Source organism: Trachinotus anak, unplaced genomic scaffold (assembly GCF_046630095.1).
Source record: "Trachinotus anak isolate AG129_WGS33_773 ecotype Australia unplaced genomic scaffold, CSIRO_AGI_Tana_v1 ptg000032l, whole genome shotgun sequence".
NCBI classification, from domain to species: domain Eukaryota; kingdom Metazoa; phylum Chordata; class Actinopteri; order Carangiformes; family Carangidae; genus Trachinotus; species Trachinotus anak.
Window position 1 is genome coordinate 2,325,136 of NW_027273883.1, and position 11,978 is coordinate 2,337,113.

General features: G+C 40.2%; 2 protein-coding genes across 5 annotated transcripts; both read right to left on the reverse strand.

Annotated features, from left to right (window-relative positions):
* LOC139613639 (C-type lectin domain family 4 member M-like) lies at positions 1–3,224 on the reverse strand. The gene is made up of 7 exons (XM_071470446.1): positions 3,021–3,224; positions 2,513–2,581; positions 2,265–2,354; positions 1,837–2,073; positions 1,573–1,739; positions 1,332–1,444; positions 1–1,256 (listed from the first exon to the last, which is right to left on the reverse strand). The coding sequence occupies exons 1-7, from the start codon at positions 3,082–3,084 to the stop codon at positions 1,133–1,135; spliced, it is 864 nt and encodes a 287-aa protein (XP_071326547.1). The 5' UTR covers positions 3,085–3,224; the 3' UTR covers positions 1–1,132.
* A 3,552-nt stretch (positions 3,225–6,776) lies between these two features.
* On the reverse strand, positions 6,777–10,989 carry LOC139613741 (asialoglycoprotein receptor 1-like). 4 transcript variants are annotated; one of them, XM_071470583.1, is made up of 7 exons: positions 10,800–10,989; positions 10,317–10,394; positions 9,522–9,641; positions 8,380–8,772; positions 8,116–8,282; positions 7,875–7,987; positions 6,777–7,799 (listed from the first exon to the last, which is right to left on the reverse strand). In XM_071470583.1, the coding sequence occupies exons 1-7, from the start codon at positions 10,867–10,869 to the stop codon at positions 7,676–7,678; spliced, it is 1,065 nt and encodes a 354-aa protein (XP_071326684.1). In that variant the 5' UTR covers positions 10,870–10,989; the 3' UTR covers positions 6,777–7,675. The 4 variants fall into 4 exon arrangements, with proteins under 4 accessions (XP_071326684.1, XP_071326685.1, XP_071326686.1 ...); XM_071470584.1 differs by having other exon boundaries at positions 6,778–7,799; positions 9,522–9,638; positions 10,800–10,988; XM_071470585.1 differs by having other exon boundaries at positions 6,778–7,799; positions 8,380–8,580; positions 10,800–10,988.
* Between the last annotated feature and the right edge of the window lie 989 nt (positions 10,990–11,978).

An 11,978-nucleotide genomic window follows, 5' to 3' on the forward strand; every position in this document is an offset into this window, starting at 1 on the left:
ACATTACAGCGATCTCCACCCCTTTTTTCACATATGGACTGAAAATATATTTGATATACATCTACAGTACAAAATATAAATGAATTTTATTTGCATCTGCAGATACACAAATGGTTTGTAAGTTTGATTTAAAAAAAAAAAAAACTACAAATCACAACAGCTTGAAAAAAATATCTCTTTAAATAATCTTTAAAAATTATTATGAATTCTGAATTTCAAATCTTCATATTGAAATATGAATGTCAGGTGACATTTCTTTACATTCAATCAATTCATACTCACTCAGTTAACCTTCACAGTTTCAACAAGTTCAGCTTTTATTTTCACAGATCCATCCATGTTTGTCATTACAGCTCACAGCTCACATCCTTTGGGCCTTTGCTTTTGTGAGTCCTTTTTGACAGACATCACACAGCAGGTTGTTGTGGTGATAAAGCTTCTTTTCCAAACCACAACAATCTTCACCCCCCCTCTCCTAGATAGTCAGAAACTATCCTTAACAAGTTGTCCAGTGCATTTTAAATGTTTTCTGTAATGTTAATCCATTTTAAACTCATCAGAAAAGTTTGTGGTTGCTTGGTCTTTGGTTAGGAGTTAGGGTTGAGTTGTTGTGATAGGACGACTTCTGTTTACCAGTGCTAACCCACATATGTGACATTTTGATACACACAACTTGCTCTTTCAATAAGTCAAAACTCGATAGACAGATAAATTATGTGAATTTTTACCTTATTTTCAGAGAAAATTTAAATTATCTTTGTAAATATAAAAATTGTGATCAGGAGTTTTCAAACTTGATATTTTTAAATCAGTTGATATCATCTTACATATGACTAATCTTTACAGACTATCCAGTAACCTTCTCAAGCTTGACTGCAGTTTTTAAATAAGTGGTTCTCAAACATTTTCACACCAAGGAACCCTAACCTGACACAAATTAGACCATAGACCCATTTACCCACCACAGAGGTAGAAGTGTTTGAAACACATGACCAATATATCCATATATTCTGTCATTGTGTTACTTGTGAATTATAGTAAAATTAAATGATTAATCTTTTTGTTGGGGACCCACAGGAACCTCCTCAAGGACCCCTGGGGTTCCCTGGAGCCCACTTTGAGAACCAGTGGTTTAAACTGATAAAGCCGCCTTTCCACAGACCCATCGGTTTCTCTCACTACAGCTCACTGATTTCCATCCTTCTCCTTGTACAGAAATTGCACAGCGACCTTCCTCAGGAGGTTTAATCCAGGAGCTGAGGGAAAAATGTGATGATTAGATCAAGTCTGATGATTTTATCATTCAAATTGTTCAGGAATGTGTCTCTTACCTTTCCGTCAGATCACTTCCATCGACCCACTTCCATCTCCCATCTTCAACTCTCAGGCCAATCCAGTATCCTTTGTTTCCTGAACTAATCCAACTGTTATCACTGACGAATGTCTGAGGACAATGGAGAGACAGTTATCAGAGATATTTAATCACCACAAATACACTGTGATCCACAGACTCACAGTGTGATCAGACCTACAGAAAAGACGTCAAAAATATTCCCACAGTTTTCTCATCACCTTCGCTTTTTCATCAACTATAACGACCAAATCTGAAATCTTTCCTCTGCAGTTTTCTCGAGCTTCTGTCCAGTTTCTCCAATCATTTGGATCAGTCAGGTAAAGAACCCCATAGCAGCTGGACTCGTTATGTAACCAGCCCTTCTCACAAGCTTCACACTGTCGTCCTGTAACAACAGAAACAAACTAATTAACAACTTTACTGCATAGTGATGTTATTATATTTGGTAATTTTCAGAGCTCATTAAAGTGATGTGAACATACTGTCTTCTTTTATGGGGCAGTAGGTATCAATGGTCCACTGAGCTCGAGTGACGTTGAGCTCAGTCCTCTCTGTCGTCATGTTGTGTATTTGTTGTTTTAAGTTGTTCCTCTCTGACTCCAGCTCCTGCTTTTGTGACTTCAGATCCTTTTTTCGTGACTCCAGCTCCTGGTTTTGTGTTGCCAGGTTCTGGTTTTCTGCAGTCAGCTTGGTGTTGTTTTCAGAGATGACAGAGGTAACTACAGTCAAAAATACAGGAAGGAGAGGTGAGCTGCTGTTGTTGTCTAACACAAGAGAGAAAAACAACTTTGACTTCAAACAACTGTCACATAAATTGTATTTTCAGTCAACGAGCCTGGAGCAGGAATCAGTTCATCAGAGCACTAAGAGAGACATGTACAGGTTTGTTTCCAGCTGAGTTGATACTCACAGTAGATATCAAGGGCCAAAGTAACAGAGAGTATCACCCAACCCACTGCTATTGTTGCAATAGACTGAGTTAAGGAGTGAGGCTTCTTATCTGAGAAAACAAGAAGAATTCAGCTGAAATATGTTGTGTGCTTTAAAACTTGAACATTTCTGTGATAGAATTTTAATATTTCAAAAAAATTCTAAACCTTCACCTTGTTAAAAATGTTGAAGTTAATTATTGCCAAATAAACTGTGTCAGTAACATACCTACGATGGCTGGCATTTTGTCCACAGTGGATACTGCTGCATTAACATAGTCAGCTTCCTCATGTTTCACTGAAACAGTTCAGATCAAACACCAGCTTTAAATATCTGCAGAAAATTAGTTCTTATTCACAGTATCACTCCTGATATGTTGAGCAGACTGGAAAAACTATGATGAGGTGAAAATGAATACTTCACTTTTCAAATGCATCTGCTGCCAGAGTGTTGTCGTGTGTTGTCGTGATAGATCGATAAGTCGGGTTCTAACAGAGTTAGTGTTGTGTGTCCCCTCAGCACATAGATACATTTCCATCCATTAACATACAACATAAATGCAGCTCTAGTCAGTACACACTGTAGTGTGCTGTTGAGATTAGCGAGCTACTGAGTTTAGCATCACTGTGGCAGAGATGATAACACCTGAGAAAATGATGAAAACAATAAAACAAGGTGCAGCTACACAAAGAGACGAGCAGCTTGTAAAGTTTTATTGTGTTAGAAAGTCTCTCACCTGCAGATGAAGAAGCATTTGGATTTTGGAAAGTAAGAGTCAGCTGCTGTGGTTTTCTGTTCATCCTGAATAAAGAATAAAATTCACCAGTAATCCTCTACAAAGGCTGAAAGAGAAGTATAAAAGTGTCCAGTCTACCAATTGTAACCAGCTAATGTTATGTTGTGAGAGGAAGTCCTCTATGTGTGTGACACAAACTCTCACATTACTGCAGTTCCCATTTCATCAACTGACAGGGAGATTTGTCATTATCAAGTAGATTTGACCATTTCTTGCCATTTAAAATGTGTGTGTCTTGTTTAAAGTCTGTTACAGTCTAATAATTAGGTTCTCTTAAGTGTGTTAATTATTCTGTTCCCACTACTGTGGGATATTTGTGTGATTTTGCCAGTGGTGTAATGTTCCTTCTTTTAGTGGACATACTGTGGATTGCCCCCCTGCCCCCCCAAACAGAAATTAGGCTTGAGGAAATGAAGGAAAGAGGGATTCTGGCCCACTCTTCTTTACAATGTTGCTTCAGGTCACTGAGGTTCGGGGGCAGTTATTTATGCACAGCTGTCTTCAGGTCCCGCCACAGCATTTCAATCAGGTTGAGGTCTGGACTTTTTACTGGGCCATTGCAACACCTTGATTCTTTTCTTTTTCAGACATTCTGTTGTAGATTTGCTGGTGTGCTTGGGATCACTGTCCCATTGCATGATCCAGTTTCAGCCAAGCTTTAGCTGTCGGACAGACGGCCTCACATGTGGCTCTAGAATACTTTGGTCTCCAGAGGAGTTCATGGTTGACTCAATGGCTGCAAGGTGCCCAGGTCCTGTGGCTGCAAAACAAGCCCAGATCATCACCCCTCCACCTCCGTGCTTGACAGTTGGTACGAGTGTTTGTGCTGATATGCTGTGTTTGGTTTTGGCCAAACATGTTGCTGTGCATTATGGCCAAACATCTCCACTTTGGTGTCGTCTATCCAAAGGACATTGTTCCAAACGTCTTGTGGTTTGTTCAGATATGACTTTGCAAAGCTAAGCCATGCTGCCATGCTCTTTTTGGAGAGAAGGGGCTTTCTCCTGGCAACCCTTCAATTCAATTCAATTCAATTTTATTTGTATAGCGCCAAATCATAATATACATTATCTCAAGGCACTTTACAGGGTAAGGTCAAGACCTTACTTTGTTACAGAGAAAAACCCAACAGTTCCCACAACGAGCAAGCGCTTGGCGACAGGGGGGAGGAAAAACTCCCTTTTAACAGGAAGAAACCTCCAACAGAACCGGGCTCAGGGTGGGCGGCCGTCTGCCTCGACCGGTTGGGTTTAGGAGAAGCTAGAAAGAGGGGGAGGGGGAGGAGAGGGGAGAGAAGAGAGAGAGAGAGAGAGAGAGACCAGGAACAGCTGTGTAGGTAATGGTGTTATCAATAATAATGATGACAGGTAACAGTGGTTAATAGTAAAGATGAGTAGTGGTGGATCTGGATCCTGCTGCTCCCGAGGCAGAGATACCTGCAGAATGAGGACAGAGAGAGGGAGAGAGAGGAGAAGCACAAACTACGGGAGAGAAAAGGAAACAAAGTTAATGGCATGAGGTCATCGAGAGAGAGAGGGGGAGAGAGACAGAAATAGGGAGAGAGCGCCCAGTGAATCATGGGAATCCCCCAGCAGTCTAGCTCTATAGCAGCATAACTAAGGGATGGGTCAGGACATACCCGAGCCAGCCCTAACTATAAGCTTTACTAAACAAGACAGTTTTAAGCCTGATCTTAAAGGTAGAGAGGGTGTCTGCCTCCCGAACCCACACTGGGAGCTGGTTCCACAGGAGAGGAGCCTGATAGCTGAAGGCTCTGCCCCCCATTCTACTCTTACAAACTCTGGGAACCACAAGCTGACCTGCATTTAGAGAGCGAAGTGTCCTATTGGGAAAATAGGGAACTATAAGCTCTCCAAGGTACGATGGTGCCTGACCATTAATGGCTTTGTAGGTGAGGAGGAGGATTTTAAATTCGATTCTGGATTTTACAGGGAGCCAATGCAGAGAGGCTAACACAGGAGAGATGTGATCTCGTTTCCTAGTTCCTGTCAGTACTCGTGCTGCCGCATTCTGGATCAATTGGAGGCTTTTTACTGAATTTTTGGGACATCCTGACAATAAAGAGTTACAGTAGTCCAGTCTTGAGGTAACAAATGCATGAACTAGTTTTTCAGCATCCTTTAGACATAGAATGGGTCTGATTTTAGCAATATTGCGCAGGTGGAAGAAGGCTGTCCTAGAGACTTGCTTTATATGTGAAGTAAAGGACAAGTCCTGGTCAAAAATGACACCAAGGTTTCTGACTGTAGCACTGGAGGCCAAGGTGATGTCATCCAGAGTCAGTATATTATCACATAGTGTATCTCTGAGGTGTTTTGGGCCAATTACAATAACTTCAGTTTTGTCTGAATTTAAGAGTAAGAAATTACTGGTCATCCAGATTTTTATGTCCTTAAGACACACCTGAAGCTTGGCTACCTGGTTAGTCTCACCTGGCTTCATGGATAAGTACAGCTGGGTGTCATCTGCGTAACAATGAAAATTCATCTGGTGCCTCCTAATAATGTTTCCCAGAGGAAGCATATATAGACTGAAGAGCATTGGTCCTAGCACAGAACCTTGTGGAACTCCATGACTGACTTTAGTTATGATAGAGGAGTCATTATTAACATGAACAAACTGGAGTCTATCTGACAGATATGACTTAAACCAGCTTAGTGCGGTTCCTTTGATGCCGACCATATGTTCTAGTCTCTGTAATAAAATCTTATGATCGATGGTGTCAAATGCGGCACTAAGATCTAGTAGGACAAGTACAGAGACAAGTCCATTGTCTGAAGCTATGAGGAGATCATCAACCCTTCCAAACAAGTCATACTTGTTCGGTCTTCTTCTAATTGTATTGTCATGAACTTTAACATTCAACATGCTAACTGAGGCCTGTAGAGTCGGAGATGTAGCTCTTGGGGTTTTGCAATTTCTCTGAGCATTGCACAGTCTGACCTTGGGGTGGATTTGCTGGGACGTCCACTCCTGGGAAGATTGGCAACTGACTTGAATGTTTTCCACTTGTGAATAATCTTTCTCCCTGTAGAATGATGGACTTCAAATTGTTTGGAAATGGCCTTTTGACTTTTCCCAAGACTGATGGGCAGCAACAGTTGCTTCTGTAAGATCATTGCTGATGTCTTTCCTCCTTGGCGTTGTGTTAACACACACCTGAAGGCTCCAGACCAGCAAACTGCCAAAACCTCTGCTTTTATAGAGGTGGTCACACTGTCTGATGATCAATGAATCAAGGGCATTTGATTAGCAGCACCTGGCTGCTACTTACCCTCTTAATCCCTATGGAAGCAGTAAGAGTGTATTTAATTTTTTACACACTGCTTCTGCATTTTGACCTAGTTTTTGTTAAAAAAAATAACGACACGTTGTAATATGTCATGTGTTATTATTCATCTTAGGTTGGATTTACCTAATTTTAGAGTTTTGCCTTCCCTCAGCACATTGATGCATTTCCATCCATTAACATACAACATAAATGCAGCTCTAGTCAGTACACACTGTAGTGTGCTGTTGAGATTAGCGAGCTACTGAGTTTAGCATCACTGTGGCAGAGATGATAACACTTGAGAAAATGATGAAAACAATAAAACAAGGTGCAGCTACACAAAGAGACGAGCAGCTTGTAAAGTTTTATTGTGTTAGAAAGTCTCTCACCTGCAGATGAAGAAGCATTTGGATTTTGGAAAGTAAGAGTCAGCTGCTGTGGTTTTCTGTTCATCCTGAATAAAGAATAAAATTCACCAGTAATCCTCTACAAAGGCTGAAAGAGAAGTATAAAAGTGTCCAGTCTACCAATTATAAGCAGCTAATGTTACGAGCGTTCATGTAACACCAGCAGAAAACTCTGAAGCTCCATCTGACAACCATGAAATTCCTCTTTGTACAACTTCCTTTGTAAGACTTCCCGTCCCTCTCTGGAGCTCTGTCGGTGCTGATGTTGGCTGTGTGATCATGAATGAGGCCAACAAGGACAAACGAACACGCTTAGTTCAGATCTTCATCCCTCTCATCTCGATTAAACATGATACAACATCCTGTGATATTAATGTTGTTCTTGGTGACTTGATGGAAGCTGACTGACATTTCCAAGGAGCAGTTTGAAAGGAAAAGTCAGTAACAACATTATGTGGCAGCATTTTTATTTACTGTCATCAACTAAAACATGAATTTGCTTCCACTCAACTGTCACCTCGACATAGAATTATTCTTTACATCAGATACAAAAACTTATGACGCAGCCCAGTGACGTTCAGTTTAGAGGAAATACAGCTCCCTCTGTTGGCCAATCAGCAGCAACAATGTAAAATGTTACAGACAGGAAACTGAAAACTGAGCAGTCCTGTTGTTTCCTGTCATCAGTCTGCTAATACACAACTGGTAAGCCTCCTTGGAAAATAAATCACTTGACATTTTACTTTGTTTTCTGAGAAAAATAAAATTGTTTTACAGAAAATAAAAACTGTGATCAGGAGTTTTCATACTTGATATTTATAAATCAGTTGATATCATCTTTCATGTGGTGAATCTTCAGAATATCCAGTAACCTTCTCAACTTTAACTGCAGTGGTTTAAACTGATAAAGCCGCCTTTCCACAGACCCATCGGTTTCTCTCACTACAGCTCACTGATTTCCATCCTTCTCCTTGTACAGAAATTGCACAGCGACCTTCCTCAGGAGGTTTAATCCAGGAGCTGAGGGAAAAATGTGATGATTAGATCAAGTCTGATGATTTTATCATTCAAATTGTTCAGGAATGTGTCTCTTACCTTTCCGTCAGATCACTTCCATCGACCCACTTCCATCTCCCATCTTCAACTCTCAGGCCAATCCAGTATCCTTTGTTTCCTGAACTTTCCCAACTTTTACCACTGACGAATGTCTGAGGACAATGGAGAGAGAGTTATCAGAGATATTTAATCACCACAAATACACTGTGATCCACAGACTCACAGTGTGATCAGACCTACAGAAAAGACGTCAAAAATATTCCCACAGTTTTCTCATCACCTTCGCTTTTTCATCAACTATAACGACCAAATCTGAAATCTTTCCTCTGCAGTCTTCTCGAGCTTCTGTCCAGTTTCTCCAATCATTTGGATCAGTTGGGTTATTAACCGCATAGCAGCTGGACTCGTTATGTAACCAGCCGTCCTCACAAGCTTCACACTGTCGTCCTGTAACAACAGAAACAAACTAATTAACAACTTTACTGCATAGTGATGTTATTATATTTGGTAATTTTCAGAGCTCATTAAAGTGATGTGAACATACTGTCTTCTTTTATGGGGCAGTAGGTATCAATGGTCCACTGAGCTCGAGTGACGTTGAGCTCAGTCCTCTCTGTCGTCATGTTGTGTATTTGTTGTTTTAAGTTGTTCCTCTCTGACTCCAGCTCCTGCTTTTGTGTTTTCAGCTCCTGGTTTTGTGTTGCCAGCTCCTGGTTTTGTGCAGTTAGGTTTGTGATGTTGCTCTCTAAGGCAGCAGAGGTTTGTGTTAGATTGCCAAACTTGACTGTGAATTCGCTGAGGTTTCGCCTCAAGTTTTCATTTTCTGAAACAAGTTTGTTGTTGAGGTCAGTCAGGTTGCGATTTTCAGCCAGTAGAGTGGTTTGGTTGTCTTTTAACTGGTCCAGCTCACTCTTACTTGAATGACTGTCTGGAACAACTGCAAAATAAAAGTGAGCTTAAGGGATAGCAATATTGAAATTTCTGTGTTGTCCATGTTGTTTTAGTCACTTTAGATTTATCCTGCCTGTTTTTATTGTGTTTATTGAATTAACGAGATCAACACATCCCATGTTAGTCCCTCTCTCAATATTTTAGACTCCCTGTTTGTCAGCTATCACCTCAAAGCTCTTTGGTTCCTCGTGCAGATGTAAATCTTTAATTTGTCTAAAACAGCTGGGCGCGGATTGTACTGATGGTATCCGTTGTAGAATTTGATCCTGTTAGCAACCTTTTTATGGCACCAGCTGTGTATAATAGAGGAGGAACACGTATATATTGATTCACAGTACTTGTTTTAGGATGAATTCAGAGTTGGTTTGGGTTTTAGCATTGGATATGTTGACTAAGAAAAATACAGAATATCACTTGACTTATCCGTCTGTTCCACACACTGAGATGCTGCACTGTGCATTACAAAGAGTCTCCCCCATGCAGAATATGGAATAAACTGGTATAATAAAGATAAAAATCACATAATACAGAAACCCTGTCTTATAAATTGCTTACTGTCAGCGTATATATCTACATTAATTATAGATTTAGAATTCAATTAGCCAGCAGATACTGACTGTGGCAAATACATGACTGATATCAAATCTTGGTTACATCAGAAAACTGGCACTATTATTCTTCAGGGACTGTCTCATGTCTAAATTCATGCATGGACGGCCTTTTTTTTATACTTACGGTAGATCCAGACAACTATGATGCCTATGATCAAAACGATGCAAAGAATCCCCAAAAAACAAGCCAGCTGCTGACAGTGGTGACGTCTCTTGTTTGCTTTCTTGTCTGGTATGAGTCCTGCTGAGACAAAACAAATACAAGCAGTCTGAGTTAATTGAGTCACTTTGGGGGGGTTGGGGGCTGTGGGTCAGGAGGTAGAGCTGGTTGTCCACTAATCAGAAGGTGGGTGGTTCGATGCCCGTATCCTTCAGTGTGCCTGTGGAAGTGTCCTGTGGCTGTTCCAACAGTGTGTGGGTATGTATGTTGTAACAGTTTGGGTCCATGTGTTTGGGTTGAAGCAGTTTGGAGAGTGTGGAGGAAAAGAGAGGAAGGCAGAAACAAACGTCCACACAAGCTCTGTGACTTCCACAATACTTGTTGTTTATTAACTTCAACCTTAGCCACACGTTCCCTAAATGTTATTCTGTTATTCTTTAGTCGAGGAGCTAAAGGAATAAGGAGCTCGTTCCCAGGCATCCACTTCCATCAAGGTTCGCACTAAACTAAAGGAAAACAAAAAGGCCTGCTGATGATGCAGCCCTTCTTGTATCTACATTACACAGCATGTCTTACACAATTTAGACTGTTACACTGTGTGCAGATGTGCAACTGTTTTGCAGGGGGTGGTAATCCTCCTGAAACTATGAATCTTTCATCAGGAGAAGTAACGATGCAGTAATGCTTGTAATCATATTCCCACTAGTATGTTCCTAGTTGCAGTCATATGTGAATGTTGAACACATTTTTTCAACTTACCATTTGTGTCTGCAGTTTGCTCAGACGGTTGGCTTTGCACCTTCACTTCATCGTACACAGTTTCCTCCTGCTTTTGAGCTGAAAGGTTGAAGAACAGTACAAACTACTAAACAAGAAGCTGAGTTTACACCCAGTGTGTTGGAAAGATGCATGTTTGGTAGCAGCAGATTACAACAATTTGATATTAAACTTAAACCCCTGAACAAAGTAATACTTATTGGGTAGGACCCTAATTCCAGCATTACATTATCATATTACACTTTGAATCGAACTATCTGAATGAAGGAAATGGTAACTGAAGATAAACATCACTGAAATTAAATGTACGTAGGCTTTTTCAGTGGACTGCAGTTGGTAGAAGTAAATGTTGAAATATATTCCTCATTGCACAATTTATTTTGAAAGTTTGGCATTGTGCAACTTTGTGCTTTGATATGTTCTCTTAATGTGCTGTGTTTAAAAAAAAAAACTAACTAAACTTACCTTCAAATTGGGGATTTTTTTTGGCTTTAAATACAACTGAAGCGTAGTTAACCTCATCCTCCTCCGCCATCGCTGCCGTCGTTCTCTGGAATTCTATCCAACTTGTAGACAGAGAAGTTCTGCTGAAATGGAACCGTGGAGCATCCTAATATGAGAAGTGGTTGTTTCCCCTGTTCAGTTGAATCTATTAACTCACAACCTTGAAATTAACAACTTCTGCTTTTGGTTGAGAAAGTCATTTGCATGGACGACTGGCTGGGTACAAACCTTTCAAACCATATATAGTGCTATCTTGTTTTATGAAAAGGTAATTATTTTTAAGATAATGGTACAAATACAGCATGTGGACTTTGGACGTTTGCATGGTGCAACAGGAGGAAACACGTACCATAACCAAATCAACTCAGCTCAGTCTGTGTGTGGTTGCTGTGTGTAACTTGTGTCAGCTTTTTCTCAAGCACTGGCTGGATTTTCACTTTGAGTATTCACTGTCAGTTTTAGTGTGAAAAATCAACTTCCTAAACTTGATATTACTTTTACTACTTTTTGCTTTCTTGCTTTTATACCCCAGATATTAAACATTATTTTTATTGTGCTGTGCAAACACTCCAGACATGCAAACAGCCAACAACAATATCTGAATTAAACACTGAAACGTGTAGTCTTCACGATCAAAGGAAAAGAAACACAATGCATTGTATTCACTTCATGTATTCAACAGAGATAAAACAAAAATGCATCAGACAAGAAAAAAGAGAAGGAAACAGTGATGCAGACAGAGGTTGCACACAACCTCACAATGACCATGCTCACATTCTCCTGTCAGTCTCTCCAATAAATTACAAGATGCCTTCTCTTTCACAATACACGGATCAAAGGCTTATCCATTTCTCTCCAAGATAAAGCTTATTTTTAACTAACCTAAGTGCTTCGGAGATATACCTTGCACACACATTTTTGCTTGATGAGGCACATTCACAACAATCCAGATACAGTATGAACAATTCTTTTTTTTGTATTTTGTCATAATCACACGCACAGTGAAATGGAGCACCCCTTTCCTATGTCCTGGGGTCAGCAGTTCAGTTTGACCAGGGAAATAAAAGTTCTCATTAACCATTTGTATTGCAATAGCATCATTATCATATTAATTGATTGTTCCGGGGCTTTTTTACAATC

Bases quoted from the DNA above. Each gene is read 5' to 3' on its own strand.
- LOC139613639 (XM_071470446.1), bottom strand. From the start codon at position 3,084: ATGAACAGAAAACCACAGCAGCTGACTCTTACTTTCCAAAATCCAAAT. The intron at 2,074-2,264 runs GTGAGTATCAAC...TTTTGACTGTAG, and splicing joins TTTGGCCCTTGATATCTACT to TTACCTCTGTCATCTCTGAA. The intron at 1,445-1,572 runs GTGATGAGAAAA...CATTGTCCTCAG, and splicing joins TAGTTGATGAAAAAGCGAAG to ACATTCGTCAGTGATAACAG.
- LOC139613741 (XM_071470583.1), bottom strand. From the start codon at position 10,869: ATGGCGGAGGAGGATGAGGTTAACTACGCTTCAGTTGTATTTAAAGCC. The intron at 8,773-9,521 runs GTAAGTATAAAA...TTTATTTTGCAG, and splicing joins CATAGTTGTCTGGATCTACC to TTGTTCCAGACAGTCATTCA. The intron at 8,283-8,379 runs GTATGTTCACAT...CTGTTGTTACAG, and splicing joins CTGCCCCATAAAAGAAGACA to GACGACAGTGTGAAGCTTGT.